A 27,311-nucleotide genomic window follows, 5' to 3' on the forward strand; every position below is an offset into this window, starting at 1 on the left:
AATATTAGCCTCTGGGCTTGTGTGCCACTCCTGACTCCTGTGTGTGCCATCTCTCACTCAGTGGGCCATAGAAAGCCCATAGAGAGATAGATGAGAGGTGGGAGGAAAGTTGAGCATGGACATGTTGCTCAAGTAGTTTTGAAGCAAACGGGAGCAGTGATATGGGGCGATAGCTGGGCATAGCAGTTGGGTCAAGGTTAGTTTTTTTTGGGGATGGGTGTGATGGTGGCATGCTTGAAGGCAGAGAGGAAGGTACCGGAAGAGAGCGATAGGTTGAAGACATGGGTTAGAGCTGGAATGAGCGTGTTAGTGAGGTTGGGGAGAAGTTGGGAGGGGATGGGGTCAAGTGCAGAGGTGGTGAGGTGTGATTTGGAAAAGAGGCGAGTAAGCTCTCCTTCAGTGATGTTGGAGAGGGAAGTTATTGGGGAAGGGCAGAGGTCTGGTATATGGAGTGGTTGGGGTGGTGGACAAGTAAAGGTTTGCCTTATTTGGTCGATCTTGTTTTTGAAGTAGGTGGCAAAGTCCTCGGAAGAGATGAAGGGAGGTGGAGGTGGCAGTGGTGGGCGGAGGAGAGAGTTAAATGTGCTGAACAGTTGTTTTGGTTTGTAGGATAGTGAAGATACAAGGTTGGTGAAATAGGTCTGTTTAGCAGAGGTAAGGGATAATTTAAAGTCAAGTGTAGCTTGTTTGAAAGCAGTGAAGTCGTCTGGCAGGTGTGTTTTCTTCCAACGCTGCTCCGCGACCCTGGATGTTTGTCGAAGTTTTTTTGTGAGATTGTTATGCCAGGGTTGCCTATTGGTTTGTCGCACCCTGCCATGCATGAGAGGGGCGACTGAGTCTATGGCTGATGTGAGGGTGGAGTTATAGAAAGCGGTGGCGCTGTCTGTCGTGGAGTGAACATATGGAGAACAGGGGTAGGAGAGAGTCTGAGAGTCTGTGAATGTCTAGGTTTGCGAGGTTTCTGCGAGGATGTGGTAGTGGCTGGACATGGGGTGCAGGTGAGGAGGACAAGGATGAGAAGGTGAGTAGATGGTGGTCAGATAGGGGGAAGGGAGAGGTTGTGAGGTTAGATAAGGAACAGAGGCGGGTGAAGATGAGGTCTAGTGTATGTCCGTCTGTGTGGGTGGCTGTGGAGGACCACTGGGTGAGTCCAAAGGATGAAGTAAGGGACAGTAGTTTGGAGGCTGCTGGCTGGTGGGTGTCAGTAGGGATATTAAAGTCGCCCATGATGATGGTGGGGATGTCAGCATAGAGAAAGTGAAGGAGCCAGGTTGAGAATTGGTCGATAAAGGTAGTGGCTGAGCCAGGTGGTCGGTATATGACAGCCATTTGGAGATTGGAAGGAGCGTAAATACGGACAGAGTGAACTTTGAAAGAAGGGAGGATAAGGGAGGGTGGGGGTTGGATAGGGTAGAAAGAATGATACCCACTCCTCCACCATGTCTGTTGCCAGAGCGAGGAGTGTGGGTAAATTGGAGGCCACCGTAACTCAGTGCTGCAGGCGAGGCTGTGTCAGGGGGTGTCAGCCAGGTCTCAGTGAGGGCCAGGAAGGAAAGATGGCGGGAAGTGAAGAGATCATGGACTATGTGGAGCTTGTTGCAGACAGAGCGGGCATTCCAAAGTGCCCCAGAGAGAGGAAGCAGAGGGGTGGGGGTCAGTGGCACAGGTTTTAAATGTGACGGGTTGCACAGCTGTACAGCTCCCTTATACACAGCATGATGCTCTCTTATACATAGTATACTGATCCCTTAGTAGCCACCAAACTGTTAGATGGCTCCAACACTGTATGGTGGCCCTTTCACTGTAATCCCCACACTGTATTATGGCCCTCTCACTGAAATCTCCTCACTGTATGATGCCCCTCTACATAGCCTGAATATAGTATAATGCACCAGATCGTCCTCAATATAGTATAATGCACCAGATAGTCCTCAATATAGTATAATCCACTTCCCATAGGCCTACTCTATATTGTATAATGCACCCCCATAGGCAGACTCTATAGCACAAGGCAGCACCCATAGGCAGACCCTGTAGTATAAGGCAGACCCTGTAGTATAAGACAGTACACCCATAGGCAGACCCTGTAGTATTAGGCAGCACCCCATAAGAAATAAATATGCAACTCTCTTCTTCCTGGTTCCTGCGCTGCTCTGAGTGCCCGCTCATCTCCTGACAGCGGGCACTGGGCAGTGACCTCATCGCGCCCGCTGTCAGCGTCGCCGATGTCAGACGCTGACAGGAGGATGATGAAGAAGGAGCATTCCTTCCCTCATCATTGCGGTCAGCTGTAACAGGCACATCTGTTCTGCCGCAGAGGGTGCTGCGCGTGCCGATACAGTTACAGTGGCGTAGCTCCAGGTGGGCTCCCTCAGAGCACCGGGGCGCCCACACCCTCTGCCCCCCGGGAGCTACGCTGCTGACCGTGACTGTTCAGAGCAGAAGATGCCACAGGGGACGAATGGGGAGAGGTAAGTATTGCAAGTACTGGGGCCCTCAGTAAGCGGGATGGGGGCACTCACGAGCACAGGCATCGGGCCCCTTAGTGTATCAGTGTCCCCAGTGGTGAGTGGACGCCGCCTGACTTCAGCACAGAGACTCTTTCAGGGTTTTTGTTGCCACTTTATGAGAAACATGGTTACGTTCCTTTTACACTGATACTTACAAGCCAAATACGAAAGACCGGAACCAAGGAAACGTGTATTACTCTCCTAGTACGGGGCACCTACACAATATAATGTTCCCACAGTGCTGCCAGCCCCAATTTTATTTTATTTTATTCTGTTTTTCATGTAATATATAGACACCAAAGCAAAAATGTTAAAAAAAACACAAAATATCAAGAGAAAAATAAACACTGTACACGGAGACATTGGCCTCATATATCTCCTGTCTTGTTGTTCTTACAAACAATCTCTTATAAAAGCCTCAAACTTCTGTGTGTGAATCAGAGCTGAGATCTAACGTGATAGAACATTACAGTGCGGGGAAGACGGAAAACCTTCATATAGACGGCTGGTGGTGATGGAGTCAGTGACGGACTCTGGAGAAATCTGTTTCTAGAGCCGTAGTAGAAGATGAAGATGTCGTCCTCATCATGAAGTAGTTACAGTTCCTACAAGTAGTATTCAACCCCCTGCAGATTTAGCAGGTTTACACATTTGGAATTAACTTGGCATTGTGACATTTGGACTGTAGATCAGCCTGGAAGTGTGAAATGCACTGCAGCAAAAAAGAATGATATTTCTTTTTTTTTTTTTTTTTTTTTAATTGTGAAAAGTCTTTTCAGAGGGTCATTTATTATTCAACCCCTCAACCCACCAGAATTCTGTTTGGTTCCCCTAAAGTATTAAGAAGTAGTTCAGGCACAAAGAACAATGAGCTTCACGTTTGGATTAATTATCTCTTTTTCCAGCCTTTTCTGACTATTTAAGACCCTCCCCAAACTTGTGAACAGCACTCATACAACATGGTCAACATGGGAAAGACAAAGGAGCATTCCAAGGCCATCAGAGACAAGATCGTGGAGGGTCACAAGGCTGGCAAGGGGTACAAAACCCTTTCCAAGGAGTTGGGCCTACCTGTCTCCACTGTTGGGAGCATCATCCGGAAGTGGAAGGCTTATGGAACTGCTGTTAGCCTTCCACGGCCTGGACAGCCTTTGAAAGTTTCCTCCCGTGCCGAGGCCAGGCTTGTCCGAAGAGTCAAGGCTAACCCAAGGACAACAAGGAAGGAGCTCCGGGAAGATCTCATGGCAGTGGGGACATTGGTTTCAGTCAATACCATAAGTAACGTACTCCACCGCAATGGTCTCTGTTCCAGACGAGCCCGTAAGGTACCTTTACTTTCAAAGCGTCATGTCAAGGCTCGTCTACAGTTTGCTCATGATCACTTGGAGGACTCTGAGACTGACTGGTTCAAGGTTCTCTGGTCTGATGAGACCAAGATCGAGATCTTTGGTGCCAACCACACACGTGACGTTTGGAGACTGGATGGCACTGCATACGACCCCAAGAATACCATCCCTACAGTCAAGCATGGGGGTGGCAGCATCATGCTGTGGGGCTGTTTCTCAGCCAAGGGGCCTGGCCATCTGGTCCGCATCCATGGGAAGATGGATAGCACGGCCTACCTGGAGATTTTGGCCAAGAACCTCCGCTCCTCCATCAAGGATCTTAAGATGGGTTGTCATTTCATCTTCCAACAAGACAACGACCCAAAGCACAAAGCCAAGAAAACCAAGGCCTGGTTCAAGAGGCAAAAAATCAAGGTGTTGCAGTGGCCTAGTCAGTCTCCTGACCTTAACCCAATTGAAAACTTGTGGAAGGAGCTCAGGATTAAAGTCCACATGAGACACCCAAAGAACCTAGATAACTTGGAGAAGATCTGCATGGAGGAGTGGGCCACGATAACTCCAGAGACCTGTGCTGGCCTGATCAGGTCTTATAAAAGACGATTATTAGCTGTAATTGCAAACAAAGGTTATTCCACAAAATATTAATCCTAGGGGTTGAATAATAATTGACCCACACTTTTATGTTTAAAATTTATACAAATTTAACTGAGCAACAAAACTTTTTGGTTTGTAAGATTTATGCATCTGTTAATAAATCATGCTCTTGTTTGAAGTTTGAAGGCTCTAACTTATTTGCATCTTATTAAACCTGCTAAATCTGCAGGGGGTTGAATACTACTTGTAGGCACTTTATTTCTCCTGTCACGTGTAATGAATATCTCCTGCAGTATTGCTAATGCCGATTCCAGTGTCGGTAAATGAGACGAGAATTAGCGTTATGGAAGATGAGTCTATGAGGAACGTATTCAGTTGCCGACTCCGAGGAAGAAACTGCTTGTTGTCTGTGGCCTAAATACATAGGTTTTATTAGGAGATGGAAAGAAGAAAACTAAATACTGTATAATAATAAATCTCCTCTTATGTTTCCCTTATTATCTCCAGTAATTGTATTATTACACAGAATTTTATGATGTTACATCGGCTCATCTTCTCATTCAGGTTTCTACAATATCGGATCCTCTCAGTGAAGATCTTCTATATAAGAGAATTTTCCTGATTTACCCATCAGAGATGGATATGGACAGAGACAAGATGGCGGAGAGGATATTACACCTCACCCTAGAGATCCTCTTCCGGCTTACTGGAGAGGTGAGAGATTCTGATGACGTCACATTACATCATTCTTATCTATGGGAATAACAGATGGACAGAACTGGAGAGGTGAGGACTCTGGAAATGTCTGTAGTGAGATTTATTAATGTGTCTTTCCATAACCAGGATTACATAGTAGTGCAGAAGACCTCTAGTGAACACTGTCAGGACCCTGTGTCTGAGGGATGTGGAAGACCCCTGAGCCCAATCATGTGGTCTCCACCTCACCCCCTGATACATGAGGACATCAATGACCAGAAGATCCTAGAACTCACCTACAAGATGATTGAGCTGCTGTCTGGAGAGGTGACACTGCTGGGAATGCTGGGATATTATACAGTAAGATGGGATCGGGGGATCATGGTATCATTGTATGTGTCAGGTTCCTATAAGGTGTCAGGATGTCTCCGTCTATTTCTCCATGGAGGAGTGGGAGTATTTAAAAAGACACAAAGATCTGTACAAGGACGTCATGATGAAGGTTCCCCAGCCCCTCACATCACCAGGTAATATGACTAAATAAACATGGCCTATAATTATCTGTATGTAAGGAATGAATTCAGTCCCTGTATGTGTTTCCTCCAGATCTATCCAGTAAGAGGACAACACCAGAGAGATGTCCCCGTCCTCTTCTTCCACAGGACTGTAAACAAGAAGATCCCAATGTTCCTCGGTATCATCAGGTAGATGGAGAGAAGGTGTCATGAATAGGGTTGAGCGAAACGGGTCGTTCATTTTCAAAAGTCGCCGACTTTTGGCAAAGTCGGGTTTCATGAAACCTGACCCCTGTGCGGGGTCGGCCATGCGGTACGCGACTTTCACGCCAAAGTCGCGTTTCAATGACACGAAAAGCGCCATTTCTCAGCCAATGAAGGTGAACGCAGAGTGTGGGCAGCGTGATGACATAGGTCCTGGTCCCCACCATCTTAGAGAAGGGCATTGCAGTGATTGGCTTGCTGTCTGCGGCGTCACAGGGGCTATAAAGGGGCGTTCCCGCCGACCGCCATGTTACTGCTGCTGATCTGAGCTTAGGGAGAGGTTGCTGCCGCTTCGTCAGAAGCAGGGATAGCGTTAGGCCGGGTCCATTAACCCCCAAACCGCTTGTGCTGTAGCGATTTCCACTGTCCAACACCACCTTCGGTGTGCAGGGATAGTGGAAGCTACTTTTTTTTTTCTCAGCGCTGTAGCTCATTGGGCTGCCCTAGAAGGCTCCCTGATAGCTGCATTGCTGTGTGTACGCCGCTGTGCAAACCAACTGCTTTTTTCAAAGCACAAATCCTCTTGTTCCTTCCTTTCTGCACAGCTTTCTTGTTTGTTTGTCCACACTTTTTATTTAATTTGTGCATCAGTCCACTCCTTATTGCTGCCTGCCATACCTGGCTGAGATTACTGCAGGGAGATAGTAATTGTAGGACAGTCCCTGTTTTTTTTTTTTTTTTTTTGTGGGAGATTAAGATTGGCATTTCTGCTAGAGTGCCATCCCTGTGTGTGCCATCTCTCACTCAGTGGGCCATAGAAAGCCTATTTTTTTTTTTTAATTTGGTTTCTAAATTCTCCCTGAAAAAAAAAAAAAAATCAGTGGCAGATTAATATTGCCCTTTCTGCTTGTGTGCCAGTCTTGACTCCTGGGTGTGCCATCTCTCTCTCTCAAATAGTGGGCCATAGAAAGCCTATTAATTTTTTTTGTTGATTTGGTTTCTAAATTCTACCTGAAAAAATCAATAAATCAATCAGTGGGAGATAAATATTGGCCTCTGGGCTTGTGTGCCACTCCTGACTCCTGTGTGTGCCATCTCTCACTCAGTGGGCCATAGAAAGCCTATTTTTTTTTTATTTGGTTTCTAAATTCTTCCTGAAAAAATCATTTTATTTTGTTTCTAAAGTCTCCCTGAAAAAAAAAAAAAATGGGAGATTAATATTGACATTTGTGCTTGAGTGACAGTCCTGCGTGTGTGGCATCTCTGTGATTTGGTGCCACAGAAAACAGAGTGTGTAACATTGTGCCTGATTTTCCTTGCGGTCTCACCAACCTGTAAAGGGATATCGAAATCATACTGAAGTTATAGGTCACCGTGTAAGTTGTTTGACAGCAACAAATAAAGTTACTTTGGTTACGTTTTTAAAACAATGAGGAAGTCTGGTGCAAGAGGTCGTGGCCGTGGCCGTTCATTGTCAGCTGGTAATGATGGTAGTGGTAGTGGAGCATCATGTGGTCGTGGGAAAAAAATATTCCACCTAAGTCTGGAGCTGTGGAGCCAGGTTCGTCGTCTGGCTACACAAGTCCTTGAACTCTCTCTTTTCTGGGAGTAAGAAAACCACTTTTAAAGCCGGAGCAGCAACAGCAAGTTTTGGCTTACCTTGCAGACTCAGCCTCTAGCTCTTTTGCCTCCTCTTCTGAAACTGGTAAATGTAAAAGCAGCGCCTCGTTTGTGGATGTTCACGGTCAGGGACAAGTCGCTTCCTTGTCCTCTTCAGCAAAAACAACAACAAGAGAGAAGGATGCAGCAGGCGACACAACGGGTTACCCAATGGAGCTCTTTACACATACCGTCCCTGGCTTAGAAAGTGAAACAGTTAACAGGCCATGCCCATTACAAGTAGAATCTGACATGGAGTGCACTGATGCACAGCCACAGCCAGACTACTATGCTGGTCCTTTGACTCAGACCACAACATTGCCCTCTCAGGGTACTGATCCACAATCAGACCCTGATGAGACTATGTTGCCCCGTCACGAACGCTATACCACCGACCGACACGGTGACACAGACGAAGTTGCACACGAGCTAGAAGAGGAGGTTATAGATGACCCAGTTGTTGACCCCGATTGGCAGCCATTGGGGGAACAGGGTGCAGGCGGCAGTAGTTCTGAAGCGGAGGTGGAGGAGGGGCCGCAGCAGGCATCAACATCGCAACAGGTTCCATCTGCCGGGCCCATATCTGGCCCAAAACGCATGGCAAAGCCAAAACCTGTTGGAGGACAGCGTGGCCATCCGGTTAAAGCTCAGTCTGCAATTCCTGAAAAGGGATCCGATGCTAGGAAGAGTGCAGTCTGGCATTTTTTAAACAACATCCAATTGATCAGCGCAAAGTCATCTGTCAAAAATGTTCAACTAGCTTAAGCAGAGGTCAGAATCTGAAAAGTCTCAATACAAGTTGCATGCATAGACATTTAACCACCATGCATTTGCAAGCCTGGACTAACTACCAAACGTCCCTTAAGGTTGTAGCACCCTCGGCCAATGAAGCTAGTCAGCAACGCAACATCCCTTCCGTCACTGTAAGGCCACCATTTTCCGCACCACCGGAAGTATCTCTGCAGGTTTCTTTGCCAGCCCAAAGCAGTCAGGGTAATGGAATCACCAGTTTTGTAGGAGGAAATACTGCATCTAGGGCACCGGCAGAAACAATACCGTCTCCAACCGTCTCTCAGTCTGCCATGTCCACCGGCACACCCGCTAGTTCCACGATCTCCAGCTCTCCAGTCCAGCTCACCCTACATGAGACTCTGGTTAGAAAAAGGAAGTACTTATCCTCGCATCCGCGTACACAGGGTTTTAACGCCCACATAGCTAGACTAATCTCGTTAGAGATTATGCCCTACCGGTTAGTTGAAAGCGAAGCTTTCAAAGCCCTGATGGAGTACGCTGAACCACGCTACCCAGTCGACACTTTTTTTCCAGAAAAGCCATCCCAGCCCTGCACCAGCATGTTAAACAGCGCATCGTCCATGCACTCAGGCAATCTGTGAGTACAAAGGTGCACCTGACTACAGATGCATGGACCAGTAGGCATGGCCAGGGACGTTACGTGTCCATCACGGCACACTGGGTGAATGTGGTGGATGCAGGGTCCACAGGGGACATCAATTTCGGGACAGTTGTGCCTAGGAAACAGTTGGCTGTAGGCGTTCGCACCCCCTCCTCCTCCTCCTCGTCCTCCTGCAGAAGCGAGAGCTCTTCCACAGACCGCAGTCGCCCAACCACTCCATCGGCAGCTGACACTGTTGCACACCAGTTGTCCCATTATGGGCCAGCTACTGGCAAGCGTCAGCAGGCTGTATTGGCTATGAAGTGTTTGGGCGACAACAGACACACCGCGGAAGTTCTGTCCGAGTTCTTGCAGCAAGAAACGCAGTCGTGGCTGGGCACAGTAGATCTTGAGGCAGGCAAGGTAGTGAGTGATAACGGAAGGAATTTCATGGCTGCCATCTCCCTTTCCCAACTGAAACACATTCCTTGCCTGGCTCACACCTTAAACCTGGTGGTGCAGTGCTTATTGAAAACTTATCCTGGGTTCTCCGACCTGCTCCTGAAAGTGCGTGGACTTTGCTCACATATCCGCCGTTCGCCTGTACACTCCAGCCGTATGCAGACCTATCAGCGGTCTTTGAACCTTCCCCAGCATCGCCTAATCATAGACGTTGCAACAAGGTGGAACTCAACACTGCACATGCTTCAGAGACTGTGCGAACAGAGGCGGGCTGTTATGTTTTTGTGGGAGGATACACATACACGGGCAGGCAGTAGGATGGCAGACATGGAGTTGTCAGGTGTGCAGTGGTCGAAGATACAAGACATGTGTCAAGTCCTTCAGTGTTTTGAGGAATGCACACGGCTGGTTAGTGCAGACAACGCCATAATAAGCATGAGCATCCCCCTAATGTGTCTGCTGATGCAAAGTTTGACTCACATAAAGGATCAGGCGTCTGCACCAGAGGAAGAGGAAAGCCTTGATGACAGTCAGCCATTGTCTGGTCAGGGCAGTGTACAGGACGAGTTAGCAGGCGAAGAGGAGGTGGAGGACGAGGAGGGTAATGGGGATGAGTATATTTTTAATGAGAAAGCTTTCCCGGGGGCACTGGAAATTGGTTGCGTGGCAAGGCCGGGTTCTGGTTTTTTGAGGGACACAAGTGACGTAGATTTGCCTGAAACTGCCCCTCAACCAATCACAACCGCAGATTTGACAACTGGAACTTTGGCCCACATGGCAGATTATGCCTTACGTATCCTCAAAAGGGACACACGCATTACTAAAATGATGAACGATGACGATTACTGGTTGGCCTGCCTCCTTGATCCTCGCTATAAAGGCAAATTGCAAAATATTATGCCACATGAGAACTTGGAACTAATATTAGCAACCAAACAATCAACTCTTGTTGACCGTTTGCTTCAGGCATTCCCAGCACACAGCGCCCGTGATCGTTCTCACACGAGCTCCAGGGGGCAGCAGACCAGGAGTGTTAGGGGTGCACACATCAGAAGTGGCGTTGGACAGAGGGGTTTTCTGACCAGGTTGTGGAGTGATTTTGCTATGACCGCAGACAGGACAGGTACTGCTGCATCAATTGAAAGTGACATGAGACAACATTTGTCCAGTATGGTTACAAACTATTTTTCATCCCTTATCGATGTTCTCCCTCAACCGTCATTCCCATTTGATTACTGGGCATCCAAATTAGACACCTGGCCAGAATTGGCAGAATATGCATTGCAGGAGCTTGCTTGCCCGGCAGCTAGTGTCCTATCAGAAACTCTTCAGTGCTGCAGGTTCAATATTAACCGAAAAAAGGACTCGTCTGGCTACCCAAAATGTTGATGATCTAACATTCATTAAAATGAACCACAACTGGATTTCGAATTCTTTTGCCCCACCTTGCCCTGCCGACACCTAGCTTTCCTATGAAAAGCTCTTGCCTGTGGACTACTGTGAATTACTTTTCTAATGTCTTAATTTGCTGCAGCTGATTGTCCAGCATACGACATGTTTACACCTCCCTAAATGGCCAAACTCCCCACACGGGGCCGTGGTATCGCGACTTGGCGCAAGCACCCGTGAGAGTGCTGTTTGTCTGAAGAGGTGGGTGTGCCCGCTTTTGGTCGACAGTACTGCCACTGGGTCCCTCATAGTACAATAAAGTGTCTCTGGCGGTGGTGGTGCACACCCAACGTCAGACACACTGTTGTAACATGAGGGGCCCTGGGCCTGTACCGCCGGCCACAAGAGAGTTCACCCACCCCCAGGTTAAACATTGCTCTACCACTTCCACAGTTATCTCTCACACTTCCACCAATGTTTAGTCTATGCGCTGACATCCTTCCATTCCTGCCACTGACAATACCATTGTGTTGACATGTATGATGGTACTTAACATAGTCAGGGGCAGTGTCCTCTATTTACCAAAGTAAATACTTTGCGCCAAATTAGTAGGTCTGAAACTACGCAGAGGATCCCACCCCTGTACCTAATGATTGCACCTTTTAGTGTTTTTGTATTGTTTTAATGCGAGACATTCACATTTATTTATTGTTTTGGACTACTAACTGGCAGACACTCATTACAATCGGCCTCTGCTGACCAGACCACTGCTGCCCGTGTACCCCTTGGAACCAATTTTAAATTGCCTACAGCCAGCCCAATTTATTATGTTAGGCCTTCAAAGCCTGTCTGCGGTCCCTCCTTCCACGAGGCCTCCACTGACCTGTCTACTGCTGCCCGTGTACCCCTGGAACCAATTATAAAGTGCCTACAGCCTGTCCAATTTTATTATGTTAGGCCTTCGAAGCCTGTCTGCGGTCCCTCCTTCCACTAGGCCTCCACTGACCAGACCACTGCTGCGCGTGTACCCCTGGAACCAATTTTAAATTGCCTACAGCCAGCCCAATTTATTATGTTAGGCCTTCGAAGCCTGTCTGCGGTCCCTCCTTCCACTAGGCCTCCACTGACCTGTCTACTGCTGCCCGTGTACCCCTGGAACCAATTTTAAATTGCCTACAGCCAGCCCAATTTATTATGTTAGGCCTTCGAAGCCTGTCTGCGGTCCCTCCTTCCACTAGGCCTCCACTGACCTGTCTACTGCTGCCCGTGTACCCCTGGAACCAATTATAAAGTGCCTACAGCCTGTCCAATTTTATTATGTTAGGCCTTCGAAGCCTGTCTGCGGCCCGTTCTTTCTACTACTCCTACACTGACCAGACCACTGCTGCCCGTGTACCCCTGGAACCTATTTAAAAGTGCCTACAGCCCAATATTTTTTTATGTTAGGCCTTCGAAGCCTGTCTGCGGCCCGTTCTTTCTACTACTACTACACTGACCAGTCTACTGCTGCCCGTGTACCCCTGGAACCTATTTAAAAGTGCCTACAGCCCAATATTTTTTTATGTTAGGCCTTCGAAGCCTGTCTGCGGCCCGTTCTTTCTACTACTCCTACACTGACCAGACCACTGCTGCCTGTGTTCCCCTGGAACCTATTTAAAAGTGCCTACAGCCCAATATTTTTTTATGTTAGGCCTTCGAAACCTGTCTGCGGCCCGTTCTTTCTACTACTTCTACACTGACCAGACCACTGCTGCCCGTGTACCCCTGGAACCTATTTAAAAGTGCCTACAGCCCAATATTTTTTTATGTTAGGCCTTCGAAGCCTGTCTGCGGCCCGTTCTTTCTACTACTCCTACACTGACCAGACCACTGCTGCCTGTGTACCCCTGGAACCTATTTAAAAGTGCCTACAGCCCAATATTTTTTTATGTTAGGCCTTCGAAGCCTGTCTGCGGCCCGTTCTTTCTACTACTCCTCCACTGACCAGACCACTGCTGCCCGTGTACCCCTGGAACCTATTTTTAATTGCATAGAGCATCCTTTTTTTAATAGTAGGCGTACAAAGTCTGTCTGCGGTCCACTATTGAAATTGTCCTCCACTGCCCAGAGCAATGCTGCCTGTGTACCCCTGTAACCTTTTTTAAGCTGCAGTGAGCCACATTTTTGGTTTAAGGCCTACTACCTGTGTCTGTCTGCGCCACTCAATACAGCTGTGTTCCTTTGAAAAAAGCTGAGCGTCAATAGTCTTGTTTTCAGCCTCTAGGAATTTTAAAACTGCATTGGGGCTACAACTTTGGTAGGGCCTACTAACGGTGTCTGCCGCCCCAAGGTGTGCCCCAGGTTTCGTCCACATTGCTTCGATCTTCCTACTCTCGTTTAGTAGTTGTTGCAAACTACACTGCATTAGGCCTACAAATTTGGTATGGGGTGTAGAGAGACGGTGTGTTACACTCCAAGGTGTTCCCCAGGTTTCGTCCACATTGCTTCGATCTTCCTACTCTCGTTTAGTAGTTGTTGCAAACTACACTGCATTAGACCTACAAATTGGGTATGGGGTGTAGAGACGGTGTGTTCCACTCCAAGGTGTTCCCCAGGTTTCCTCGCCATTGCTTCAGTCTTCCGACTCTCGTTTAGTAGTTGTTGGAAACTACACTGCATTAGGCCTACAAATTGGGTATGAGGTGTAGAGACGGTGTTTTCCACTCCAAGGTGTTCTCCAGGTTGCCTTTCCTGAGCTTCTATCTTCAGGCTCTTGTTAAATAGTGGTTAAATGGAACAACTGCATTTGGCGTACTAGATGGTTTGGGGCCTACTAACAGTGTCTGCTGCTCCTTGCTGTTCTCCTGGTTTCCTGTCCTGAAATTCCATTTTCAGGCTCTCGTTAAGTAGTTGTTAATGTTAGACTGCATTTGGCCTACTAGTTGTTTTGGGGCCTACTATCGGTGTCTGCCACTCCTTGCTGTTCTCCACTGAACAAAGCTGTGCCGCCTGTTTACTACGGTTGCCAATTTTGAACTGCATTTCGACTACTTACTGATTTGGGCCTACTCTCTGTGTCAGCCTCTCATTCCAGTTGTCCTCCACTGCAATGCCCCCTGGTTAGTCCTGTGTTACCAATTTTGAACTGCATTTAGCCAAATTTATTCTTTGGGCCTATATCCGTGTTTCCTCCTCATCCTGCCCATTGCCCAGCCAGTGATAGATGAGTCTGCTGGTACATTGACCCATAACGCAACATTCCCCGTGCACGCTACACAGCAAGATTGTGACCCTGCTGAAAGTCAGGTTCCTCTTCCCGCATACCATACCACCTTACACGGGGACAAAGAGGAAGGTGCAGATGAAAGTGCAGGTTCCTTCATCAGGTGGGGGGAGGAATACTAGTTGGCGACGTCACTGGCACAGGGCCTCTCATAGTACGCAAAAGTGTTGCTGCCGGTGGGAGGCGCCCCCGCCGTGCAAACACACCGCTGTACTTTGAGGGGCCCTGTGCCAGTGCCAATGCCAACGAGTGGGCCCCCCCTGCTTGCTCAGGATCACAGCACTTGCAAAGTTGAAATACTTACCTCTCCCTGCTCCACTGCCGTGACGTGGTCCAGATTTCCTGGGCCCACTAATTACTTGAACCAGCCCTACCCCCCACAACTTTAGCCAAATGACCCCCAATTTCAAATGCCTTCCAATTATTATAAGGTAAATTACGATTGACAAGCTTCTGTAACAAGAATGGATGTTTTTGCCATTAAAATGGGCAGTGTAGGTGTTTTCCTGGCCTCCACTCACTGCCGACTATGCTCCCCCATTGACTTGCATTGGGTTTCGTGTTTCGGTCGATACCCGACTTTTCGCGATAATCGGCCGATTCCACTCGACTCGACTTCTAAGATAGTCGGGTTTCGCGAAACACGGCTCGACTCTAAAAAGGTCAAGGTCGCTCAACCCTAGTCATGAGATCTCTTCTATGATGTGTAGATGGCTGTGAAGGTCTTGTGTTTAGTCTTGTTTTATCCACCAGTATTATATGTTTTATACTTGTGTAATGAGAACAATTGAGATGGCAGGATTAGAGCTGATTATAGATGTGACTTCTCCATCTGTCTGTGACGTCTCCATCTGTCTGTGACTTTTACAATATTTGTTTCAGGGTGAAGATCTGACCCATATTAATACTACAGAGACTTATGTGAGGGGTGAGGAGTGGTGTAGAGAGGAGATTCCCACATGTGACTACCCAGGTGAGTAGTAACCACTAAATGCAGAGAAGTGACAGATTCTTCTTTGTCCCCGGCTGTGACTGCTTTATCAGTGGTGTAGTCCGGCCATATCACAATCGTGCGATCACCATTTTTCACTCGAACAAAACATTTTCTTTAACCCAAAACTGATCAAATGATTTTGTGAATTAAAAGCCCTTCTATGGAGCATACAACCTGCAGGACCCTCCTACGTGAATTAGAAATCAATGACCGTTAGCTGTCCAGATCTGTAAACTACAAAGTGAAATGACAGCAAACGTAGAATGGGCTAACAAGTTAGAAAATCTTTCAAAGTAACTTTTATAATCGACCTCTAAGATAGAGATAAGCGAATATGTTCGAAAAACGATCTCCAAACATAAATTCGACACGAATATGGCACATTTGGATTCGTTATTGGGAACAGAAGCAAATTCTTATAAAATTGGAAAAAATTAGTAAGATTTGTTAAAAAGTGTCTGAAAATATTTGCGTTGCCCCTAAAGTATCTTGATAAGTTTAACGCGGATAGTGATGTATCATGAGCAGCATGGGGCACGTGTTTGATGAGGGGAGTGGGTGAGGAGAGCTCGGCTTCTTTTTGTGAGCACATTGCGGTTAGCCAATCAGGGCACAGGAAACCCCCACAATGTCTTGTGTCATTGGCTTCTGAAATCACATGTCCTTCTCTATATAAAGAGCGGACATCTTGTTTTAGTGCCATTTTGTTACTAGCACAGCGCAGAGAGGCTGCTCCTGATGCTGGGCCTAAGTGGTGATAGAAACAACCACCTAGCTATCTAGCTAGAAATCTAAGTCAGATAGTTTAGATGGCTAATGTCCTGTGTGGATGTGAAATTGACCTTCCAGCAGATTTTTTTGTGCCATTTCTGAAGTCCACAGACAAAGACTGCAGGGCACATGTAACCCTCAACTGGTGAGGTGGGGTTTTTGTCACGCAACTGGTGATGTGGGGCATTTCTAAATAAGAGATTTAGAAATCTCTTATTTTTACAGAAAATGCAAAGATCACATTTGTTTCTTATTGGCAATTGATTACACATGAGTATAACACATTTTTGACACCCACAAGTATCGTAAAATGTAATACTTTGATAAAAATAAAGACGTTTTCAAAATTTGAAAATGTGTAAAAAAAAGAATTACCGTATTTTTCGCTTTGTAAGACGCTCCGGATTATAAGACACACCCCAAATTTTGAGGAGAAAAATAGGAAAAAACTTTTTTTAATAAATTGGTGGGGCGTCTTATAATCCATGCGTCTTATTACTTACCAGGGGTCGTGGCTGTGGTGGAGCAGGGTCCCAGGGTCATTGCTGGAGGCAGGAGTGGAGCATTGCTGCAGGCTGGGATGAGGGGGTCTGCAGGGGGCTCCTGTGCTGCAGGGGAGCTCCTGTGCTGCAGGCTGGGATGAGGGGCCTGCAGGGGGGCTCCTGTGCTGCAGGGCTGTCTCCGGTGCTGCGGGGGGCTCTGGCGACATTTTGTGAAAGCCCAGAGCCCCCGGCAGTTCGTCCATGCGTTCCTGTATGAGTAAAACTCTACAAAAGAGAACCCAGAATAATATAAACCTAAATACAAAAATATTGAGGACAAGTACGTATTAAATAAGCCTTTATTATAGCATTTTGGCAGTGGCACTAACAATGTGCCTGTATTTGGAGTTTTAAAATACATATATATATGTATACATTGAGTATATACTATGGACGGACTAACAAGAATAAAAAAAAAAAAATGAGGGTAGAGGATATAACATACAGTGTATTGTCTCAAAACACAGTGTGACACCAGTGTCACCCAGGATTTAGTCCATATGTACAGCTATATCAAAGCAGTGCATAGTGCAACAATAATGGGCAAAATCACATAAATTCACATTTCCAGGACCATAAATTAGGGTTGAGCGACTTTTACTTTTATAGGATCGGGTCGGGTTTCACGAAACCCGACTTTTTCAAAAGTCGGGTCGAGTGAAATTGGCCGATCCTATAAAAAAGTCGGGGTCGGGGTCGGCCGAAACACGAAACCCATTGCTGTGCATTGGGTTTCCAATGGTTCCCAGGGTCTGAAGGAGCGGAAACTCTACTTCAGGCCCTGGGATCCATATTTAAGTGTAAAATAAAGAATTAAAATAAAAAATATTGCTATACTCACCCTCTGACGCGCCCTGGTTCTCACCGGCAGACTTCCTTCCTTAGAATCAGCGTGTGAATGACCTTAGATGACGTCGCGGCTTGTGATTGGTCGCGCGACCGCCCATGTGACCGCTCACGCGACCAATCACAAGCCGCGACATCACCGAAGGTCCTTCAAGCGCTGATTCTTAGGAAGGAAGGCTGCCGGAAAGAAGCAGGGCGCGTCCGAGGGTGAGTATATTCCTATTAGGTATATACTCACCCTCGGACGCGCCCTGCTTCTTTCCGGCAGCCTTCCTTCCTAAGAATCAACGCTTGAAGGACCTTCGGTGACGTCGCGGCTTGTGATTGGTCGCGTGAGCGGTCACATGGGCGGTCGCGCGACCAATCACAAGCCGCGACGTCATCTAAGGTCATTCACGCGCTGATTCTAAGGAAGGAAGGCTGCCGGTTAGTACCAAGGCGCGTCAGAGGGTGAGTATAGCAATATTTTTTATTTTAATTCTTTATTTTACACTTACATATGGATTCCGATACCGATTTCCGATATTGCAAACATATCGGAACTCGGTATCGGAATTCCGATACCAGATTCAGAAGATCGCCGACCTCATGGCCAACCCCACACAGGGGTCGGGTTGGGTTTCATGAAACCCGACTTTGCCAAAAGTCGGCGACTTCTGAAAATGGCCGACCCGTTTCGCTCAACCCTACCATAAATATATAGTGAGAAAAAATATATAGTGAGAAAATATTATGTCTATATGTGAAAACAAAAAAATGATTAACACCAAAATGAAAAAATGTGTAGGGGCCTAGTAACAAAAAATATATAAATATAACACATAAACAATGTGTATTAGGCTGGTTTCACACTTGCGTTTTAAAAAAAAAAAACGCATGGTGAAAAAACGCATGTAAACGCGTGCAAACGCTGCGTTTTTTTGACGCATGCGTTTTTGCATGTGGTGAAAAAAAGCGGCGTTTTGACGTGTTTACATGCATTTTTTCATGCGTTTGCGTTTTTTAAACGCATGCAGATACATGTGTGACAGCTGCCAATCATCAAAATAAAGTAAAAAACCCACTATAAACAGAAAGAGCTAGGGTTGGGGCAGGGTTAGGGGTAGGGATCCTAACCCTAACCCTAAAGGGATCCTAACCCTAACCCTACCCCTAACCCTACCCTTAAAGGGATTGGGGTTAGGGTTAGGGGTAGGATCCCTTTATCAATTTTATGGTGTGGGGTGGTTTATCAGTGTGTTTTTATGTTTTTAATGCATGCAAACGCATGCACAAAAAAATGCATGCGTTCCCATTGACTCCAATGTGTTTTTTGACCCAAAAAAACGCATGAAAACGCATGCGTTTTTTTGTGTCCAAAAAACGCCTCTCAAAAATACTACAAGTTGCATTTTTGAAAATGAACGCATACAGTAAAAAACGCATGCGATTGAAAACGCGACCAAACGCGTACACAAAAAAAGCATGCGTTTTCAATGTTAAATATAGGGAAATGTTAAATATAGGGAAAAAAAGCATGCGTTTTTTTGTGCAAAAAAACGCTGCAGACAAAAACGCAAGTGTGAAACCACCCTTAGAAGTATCAAATATAGGCCAAAGTGTGAAGGTGAAAAATTGTGATGGAAAAAAGTTAGAAGGAAATGGGATATATATGTGCATAAAGAGCAGAATATCTCTGTATACAAATGCACTATATAGCTATATATATGGGGCTATACATAAGAGAGTATCCCACTTAGTGGAGTGTATCAACCCTGGATGTAATTATATACAGGTGTGCTAGGGCAGTATGTATATAATTGCTTAGAAGTGCACACTAAGATATATAGATAAGGAGCTATTGGTGCACTCACTAATTATGCACGAGTGCACTATAGGGCAGGGTGTATCCGATTATATAAAGGTGCACAGGGGTGCTCTGTATACTGGAGGGACGGACTTTGCTAGGTATTTATGTTTATCCTCTTCCATTGTTTTACCACCTTGTCTCATATCCTTTGTGCACCGGGCTTTACCGCTTGAAAGCCTACGGTAAAGGTGACGCTTATGTTGCGTCCGTGCCTTGCTATATAAAGTGCTTTAGTGTGCACGCCTATGCAATTGGATACATCCTGCTCTATAGTGCACCTGTGCATGATCAGTTAGTGCACCAACAACTCTCTACCTATACACTTTTAGAGTGCACCTTTATATAATCGGATACACCCTGCCCTATAGTGCACTCGTGCATAATTAGTGAGTGCACCAATAGCTCCTTATCTATATATCTTAGTGTGCACTTCTAAGCAATTATATACATACTGCCCTAGTACATCTGTATATAATTACATCCAGGGTTGATACACTCCACTAAGTGGGATACTCTCTTATGTATAGCCCCATATATATAGCTGTATAGTGCATTTGTATACAGAGATATTCTGTTCTTTATGCACATATATATCCCATTTCTTTCTAACTTTTTTCCATCACACTTTTTCACCTTTACACTTTGGCCTATATTTGATACTTCTAATACACATTGTTTATGTGTTATATTTATATATTTTTTGTTACTAGGCCCCTACACATTTTTTATAATAAATTTTATAATAATTTTTTTGTTTTCACATTTATACATAATATTTTCTCACTATATATTTTTTTCTCACTATATATTTATGGTCCTGGAAATGTGAATTTATGTGATTTTGCCCATTATTGTTGCACTATGCACTGCTTTGATATAATAATAATAATAATAATAATAATAATAATAATAATTTTATTTATATAGCGCCAACATATTCCGCAGCGCTTTACAAATTATAGAGGGGACTTGTACAGACAATAAACATTACAGCATAACAGAAATACAGTTCAAAACAGATACCAAGAGGAGTGAGGGCCCTGCTCGCAAGCTTACAAACTATGGGGAAAAGGGGAGACACGAGAGGTGGATGGTAACAAATGCTATAGTTATTCGGACCAGCCATAGTGTAAGGCTCAGGTGTTCATGTAAAGCTGCATGAACCAGTTACCTGCCTAAGTATGTAGCAGTACAGACACAGAGGGCTAATACTGCATAAAGTGTATGAGAACATGATGCGAGGAACCTTTTTTTTTTTTTTATTTTTTTTTTTTAATTATAAATAGGCCACACAGGGATCGTTAGGTTAATGCATTGAGGCGGTAGGCCAGTCTGAACAAATGAGTTTTTAGGGCACGCTTAAAACTGTGGGGATTGGGGATTAATCGTATTAACCTAGGTAGTGCATTCCAAAGAATCGGCGCAGCACGTGTAAAGTCTTGGAGACGGGAGTGGGAGGTTCTGATTATTGAGGATGCTAACCTGAGGTCATTAGCGGAGCGGAGGGCACGGGTAGGGTGGTAGACTGATACCAGGGAGGAGATGTAGGGTGGTGCTGAGCCATGGAGTGCTTTGTGGATGAGGGTAGTAGTTTTGGACTGGATTCTGGAGTGGATGGGTAGCCAGTGTAATGACTGGCACAGGGTAGAGGCATTGGTGTAACGGTTGGTGAGGAATATGATCCTGGCTGCAGCATTCAGGACAGATTGGAGCGGGGAGAGTTTTGCAAGAGGGAGACCGATTAGTAGAGAGTTACAATAGTCCAGACGAGAATGAATAAGTGAAACAGTCAGAGTTTTTGCAGAGTCGAAATTAAGAAAAGGGCGAATTCTAGAAATGTTTTTGAGATGCAGGTAAGAAGAGCGAGCCAGTGATCGGATGTAGGGGGTGAATGAAAGGTCAGAATCAAGGATGACCCCAAGGCAGCGGGCATGTTGCTTTGGAGTAATGGTGGAACCGCACACGGAGATGGCAATGTCAGGCAAAGGTAGGTTAGTAGAGGGAGAGAACACGAGGAGTTCAGTTTTTGACAGGTTTAGTTTCAGATAGAGGGAGGACATGATGTTAGAGACAGCGGTAAGACAATCACTGGTGTTTTCTAAAAAGGTCGGTGTGATATCGGGAGCAGAAGTGTATAATTGGGTGTCGTCAGCATAGAGATGGTACTGGAAACCAAATCTACTGATTGTTTGTCCAATAGGGGCAGTATACAACGAGAAGAGTAGGGGGCCTAGGACTGATCCTTGAGGAACCCCAACAGTAAGGGGAAGGTGAGAGGAGGAGGAACCAGCAAAACATACAGTGAAGGATCGGTCAGAGAGATAGGAGGAGAACCAGGAGAGAACGGTGTCCTTGAGGCCGATGGAGCGGAGCATAGTGAGGAGGAGCTGATGATCCACAGTGTCAAATGCTGCAGAGAGATCCAAGAGAATTAGCATGGAGTAGTGACCATTAGATTTAGCTGTTAGTAGGTCATTAGAGACTTTAATGAGGGCAGTTTCAGTAGAGTGTAAAGAGCGGAAGCCAGATTGAAGAGGGTCGAGAAGAGAGTTATCTGAGAGATAGCGGGTAAGACGGGAGTGGACCAGGCATATAGCTTGATATAGCTGTACATATGGACTAAATCCTGGGTGACACTGGTGTCACACTGTGTTTTGAGACAATATATGTTATATCCTCTACCCTCATTTTTTTTTTTATTCTTGATAGTCCGTCCATAGTATATACTCAATGTATACATATATATATGTTTTTTAAAACTCCAAATACAGGCACATTGTTAGTGCCACTGCCAAAATGCTATAATAAAGGCTTATTTAATACGTACTTGTCCTCAATATTTTTGTATTTAGGTCTATATTATTCTGGGTTCTCTTTTGTAGAGTTTTACTCATTATCCCGAGTGGTCAGCCACTCTTTTCTTTGTGTCTTGGCCATATTCCATTAGTCTATATTAATATATATATATATATATATATATATATATATATATATATATATATATATATATATAATTGGTTATTATCCCTTGTTATCTTGGATTGGCTTCGCACATTTTTTCAACTTCATGCGTTCCTGTATGACTGACTCCGGGAAAATGGCCGCCGGAATCTCGAGAGATGAGATCTCAGCGCTGAAATCTCATCTCCCTAGATTCCGGCGGCCATTTTCCCGGAATTAGTCATACTGGAACGCATGCACGAACTGCCGGGGGGCTCTGGTCTTTCACAAAATGTCGCCAGAGCCCCCCGCAGCACCAGAGCCTCCAGCATCACCCGGGGCAGCAGCGGACAACCCCGGCAGTGGCGGCAGACGACAGCGGCGGCGGCGGACACCCCCTCATCCCAGCCTGTAATGGTAAGCGGTATATCCGCTTTGTTAGACGCACCCACATTTCCCCCCCCCAAATTTGGGGGAAATAAAGTGCGTCTTACAAAGCGGAAAATAGGGTACATGAGTGGTGATGTGGGGTTCAGCAAGGCCAAGACAGCACTTAGCAACAGCTAGCTCTGTTATGCGTGGCCAGAGGAGAGAGGCCTTGACGACATCCTGTTGACAAGGAAATGGATGGAAGCTAGTGAGACACGTATCCTCATACCAGCATTTTTCAATGAATGGCAGCCGAATACAAATTCCCTGGGGTGTGGCAAACCCCACCTCACCAGTTGAGGGTTAATAGAAGTGTGTTGTGCACTGCTTTTATTGTGCTTCATGCACAAGTAGACCTTTCTAAATCTTATATTTTTAGTTGCTAAACGTGATACAGCACGTGATATTCCTTGTTATTTAGTGGCGGTGAAATTGTTCTGTGATTTGACTTGTTGCACAGTAAAAAAACACATTTTTGGCAGTTGCTAACGTGATTCAGCACGCCATATCTCATCTTGTCATTTAGTGGTGGTGAAATTCATCTTTCTGCACAGCTGTTGCAGTGTAAAAAATTTTTTGTTGTTGTTTAACGTGATACAGCCCGCCATATCCCACCTTGTCATTTAATGGTGGTGAAATTTAGCTGTGTGCAGGGCTTATGCAGAAGTAAAAAAAAACAATTTTTTCTGTTACTAAATGTGATGCAGGCCACTATATCCTATTTTCATTCAGTGGCGGTGAAATTTTTCTATGATTTGACCTGTTGCACAGTAAAAAAAAGAAATGCAGTCCCTAACGTGATGCAGCACGCCACATCCCAATTTGTCATTCAGTGGCAGTGAAATGGTTCCATGTGCAGAGCTGTTGCACAGTAAAAAAAATATTTTTTGCAGTTGCTAACGTGATTCAGCACGTCATGTCCCACCTTGTCATTTAGTGGTGGTGAAATTCAGCTGTGTGCAAAAATCATGCAAAGTAAAAAAAAATTTCTGTGACAAACATGATACAGCAGGCTAGATCTGATTTTGAAATTGTTTTGGGCATATGTTCTATTGTATACAGGCCTCATCCACAGTAAAAAAAAATACTTTCTTCTGTTAGTAATGTCATACAGCAGGCCAGATGTCAGTTTGAAATTTGTGGGTGCTGATATTGTTCTTCATACTGGGGTACGCATGATTAAAATCGAAATTGGTTTTCTCACTATCGTGCTACTTAAAGCAAGATACATTTTCTCGTTTTATTCTTTGGTGCACATATTGCTCTCCATACAGGTATACACATGATAAAATATAAATTTGTTCTGTTACTACCATGCTCCAAAGTTTGGCCACATCTGAAGTTGTAATTCTTTGTGCTCGGATTATTCTGTATCCAAAGCTCGTCCACAGTAAAAATATTTTTTTTTTCTGTTACTACTGTGCTACATAAAGCAGGCCACATTTTATCTTTTAATTATTTTGGGCCCCTATTGTGCTCCAGCCAGAAGTCCACATTTCACAATATAAATTCTTTGTGCAAATAGCGTGGTCTTTAACACTCGGAGCTTTTCTCGGTTTTGCGTTTTCATTTTTCGCTCCCCTTCTTCCCAGAGCCATAACTTTATTTTTTTCTGGAAATATGGCCATGTAGGGCTTGTGTTTTGCTAGACTAGTTGTACTTTTGAACACCACCATTGGTTTTGCCATGTTGTGTATTAGAAAATGGGGAAAAATGTGCAGTGAAATTGCAAAGAAAGTGCAATCCCACACATGTTTTTTATTTTGCTTTTTACTAGGTTCACTAAATGCTAAAAATGACCTGCCATTATGATTCTCCAGGTCATTCTGAGTTCATAGACACCAAACATGTCTATGTTCTTACATATCTATGTGGTGAAAAAAATTCCAAACTTTAAAACCAAAAAAATTGTGCCATTTTCCAATACTTGTAATGTCTCCATTTTTAGTGATCTCGGGTTGGGTGAGGGCTTATTTTTTGCTCAGCGAACTGACATTTTTATTGATACCATTTTGGTGCAGATACGATCTTTTGATCACCTGTTATTGCAGTTTAATGCAATGTTGCGCCGACCAAAATAACGTAATTTTGGTGTTTTTACTTTTTTTTTTCTCTCTATGCCATTTAGCGATCAGGTTATTCCTTTTTTTAATTGATCAGGTGATTCTGAACCCGGCGATACCAAATATGTGTATGTTTGATTTTTTTTATTATTGTTTTATTTTGAAAGGGGGGTGATTTGAATCCTCCTCGGACAGTGATATAGGGGGCCGACCATGTTTCCCAACTTTGGATGTAGAAAAACTAGTCAAAGCAGTCCGGTGTACAATGGGCCTTAAGGAAGAGAAAACTCCTAGGTCATTAGAGGATGTCATGTTCGGTGGGTTGGAGGAAAAAAGGAAACACACATTCCCTGCAATGCTAAAATAAAGGCATTGATTGATAAAGAATGGAAAAGGCCTGAGAAAATGAGTACTTTACCTTTTTCATCAAGAAGGAGGTACCTGTTTGAGGAGAATGACTCCGAAGCTTGGAAAAAATCCCTAATATCGATGGTGCCGTGGCTAGATCCTTAAAATAATCATCCCTACCTTTAGAGGACTCGGGCGTACTAAAAGACTCGCTAGATAAAAAGGCAGACGGCTTTTTAAGACACGTCTGGGAATCGACTGCAGGGGGATTAAAACCAGCAATAGCTGGAACATGTACGGCCCGTGCTCTCATGATCTGACTACAGCAGATAGAGGATCAGCTGAGAGATAAAGTGCCAAGAGACAATATCCTAGCAAATATGACCTTAGTGCATGGAGCAGCAGCTTTCTTAGCAGATTCCTCAGTGGATTCTGCAAGATTAACAGCCAGACCAGTGGGCTTGTCCAATGCGGCAAGATGAGCCCAGTGGCTCAAAGGGTGTCCAGGGGATTTACCGTCCAAACATAGACTGTGCTCCATCCCGTGTGATGGTAAATTCCTTTTTGGTAAAAAGTTGGAAGAAATTTTGGATCAAGCAGGGGATAGAAATAAAGGCTTTCTCCGTTTTCATGTAGAGTCGAAAAAGTCTTCCTTTGGGAGGAGAAGATTTAATCGAGGTCATCCCCCAGGAAATAGGAGAAATTGGGACTTTAAAGAAAAAAGAGGGTCAGGCTACATGTTCAAAGGGTCCTCTACATCATCAAAAAAATCTCCCCAATGACAGCAGATCGGAGGTAGGGGGAATGTTCTCGGCCTTCCTCCCTGCCTGGGTAAACATCTCCCCCAGTTTGTGGGTATTAAACATAATCAAAGACAGTTTAAAAATAAAATTCATCCGGCCACCCAGGCAAAACTTTATAATGACACCCTGAAGGAAGTCCCAGCAGGAACAATCGGCTCTGGAGACTGAGGTCTTGGGACTTGTTCAGAAACAAGTTCTACAGGAAGTCCCGATTCAGGAGGAAGGAAGGGGATTTTACTCCCCCCTCTTTTTGATACAAAAACCGGATGGTTCCTGGAGAACCATAGTCAACTGAAAGAAGCTCAATCAGTAGGTAGAGAATTGCTCCTTCAAGATGGAGTCTATCAACACGACCACAAAAATCTTGTTCCAACACTGCTTCATGGCAGTGATAGACTTAAAAGATGCCTATTACCATATCCCAATCCATTGTGAGTATCGGAAGTACCTGAGGGTAGCACTTTATGTCCAATGCCAGGTCAAACATTGCAAGTATGCAGCCCTTCCTTTCGGCCTGTCTACAGCTCCCAGGGTCTTCACCAAAGTAATGGCCAAAGTAATGTCATACCTTCGATCCCGAGAGTGATTGTTTCATACCTGGATGACTTCCTTGCGGTAGGGGGGTCGGAGACCCACTGTACCCACCAAATAAGAGAAGTGATGTCAACTCTAATAGAGTTAGGATTGATAATAAATACCCCCAAGTGAAGATTAGTGCCAGAAAAAGTGCAATCCTTCCTAGGGTTAATACTGGACTCTGAGCGACAGCTCTGCCTCCTGCCAGAGAACAAGGTAATCAAGATAAGGAACCTGGCTCCTACAGCAATACAACAGCCAGCAATGACACTATGAAACGCAATGTCCCTACTAGGCTCATTAACATCATGTATAATAGCGGTAGGGTGGGCAGAGTTTCACCTAAGACAGCTGCAGTGGGAAGTTCTGTCAGCGCAGAAATTATTGAAAGGACATTTAGAAGGAAAACTATATCTTTCCTTGGGCATAAGAGATTCCCTAATCCAGTGGATTGTGAAGGAGCATTTGACATTGGGGGTCCTGTGGCAAAAACCAGTCAAGGACATTATTACAGTCGATGCAAGTGGTACAGGTTGGGGAGCACACCTGAGATTCCACTCAGTACAAGGAACCTGTTCCTCGCTAGAAAGGAGTCACGGTTCGAATGTGAAAGAACTGTGGGCAGTGGAAAAGGCCTTGAGACATTTTCTCCCCTTGCTTCGGGGCCACCATACTCGAGTCATGCCGGACAATCGAGCAGTGGTGGCTTATAAAAACCACCAAGGGCGGACGAGGTCCCGGGGTCTCATGGAGGTGTCAGATCTACTATTCCAATTAGCGGAACAATACCTGTTATCTCTCACGGCACTACATATAAGGGGCGTTGAAAATACACAAGCAGACTTCCTGAGTCGCAGAGACTTGAGACAGGGGGAATGGTCCTTAAATACTCAGGTTTTCCAACAAATAGTGCAAACTTGGGGCAAACCAGAGATAGACCTGTTTGCCACCTCACACAACAAAAAAGTCAGGAAGTTCTGCTCCCTAAATCCAAGGGAACATCCATTTGCTGTAGATGCCCTACAAATACCCTGGAAATTCTCCCTGGCCTACCTGGTTTCCCCGATGGCAATAATTCCAACAGTAGTCCAGAAGATCAGAGACTGCAGGGCCGGCGTCA

At 45.2% G+C, this 27,311-nt stretch overlaps 1 protein-coding gene across 1 annotated transcript in view; it reads left to right on the forward strand.

Annotated features, from left to right (window-relative positions):
* The window catches only part of LOC138663437 (zinc finger protein 773-like), a 65,530-nt gene that overhangs the window by 17,521 nt on the left and 20,698 nt on the right, over positions 1 to 27,311 (forward strand). Inside the window, exons 6-10 of the mRNA XM_069749646.1 lie at positions 5,015 to 5,164; positions 5,294 to 5,473; positions 5,550 to 5,673; positions 5,753 to 5,850; positions 14,913 to 15,003. Of these exons, the coding sequence (XP_069605747.1) occupies positions 5,015 to 5,164; positions 5,294 to 5,473; positions 5,550 to 5,673; positions 5,753 to 5,850; positions 14,913 to 15,003 (643 nt within the window). The remainder of the gene's footprint in view (positions 1 to 5,014; positions 5,165 to 5,293; positions 5,474 to 5,549; positions 5,674 to 5,752; positions 5,851 to 14,912; positions 15,004 to 27,311) is intronic.

The sequence above is a fragment of the Ranitomeya imitator genome, chromosome 2, assembly GCF_032444005.1.
Source record: "Ranitomeya imitator isolate aRanImi1 chromosome 2, aRanImi1.pri, whole genome shotgun sequence".
NCBI classification, from domain to species: domain Eukaryota; kingdom Metazoa; phylum Chordata; class Amphibia; order Anura; family Dendrobatidae; genus Ranitomeya; species Ranitomeya imitator.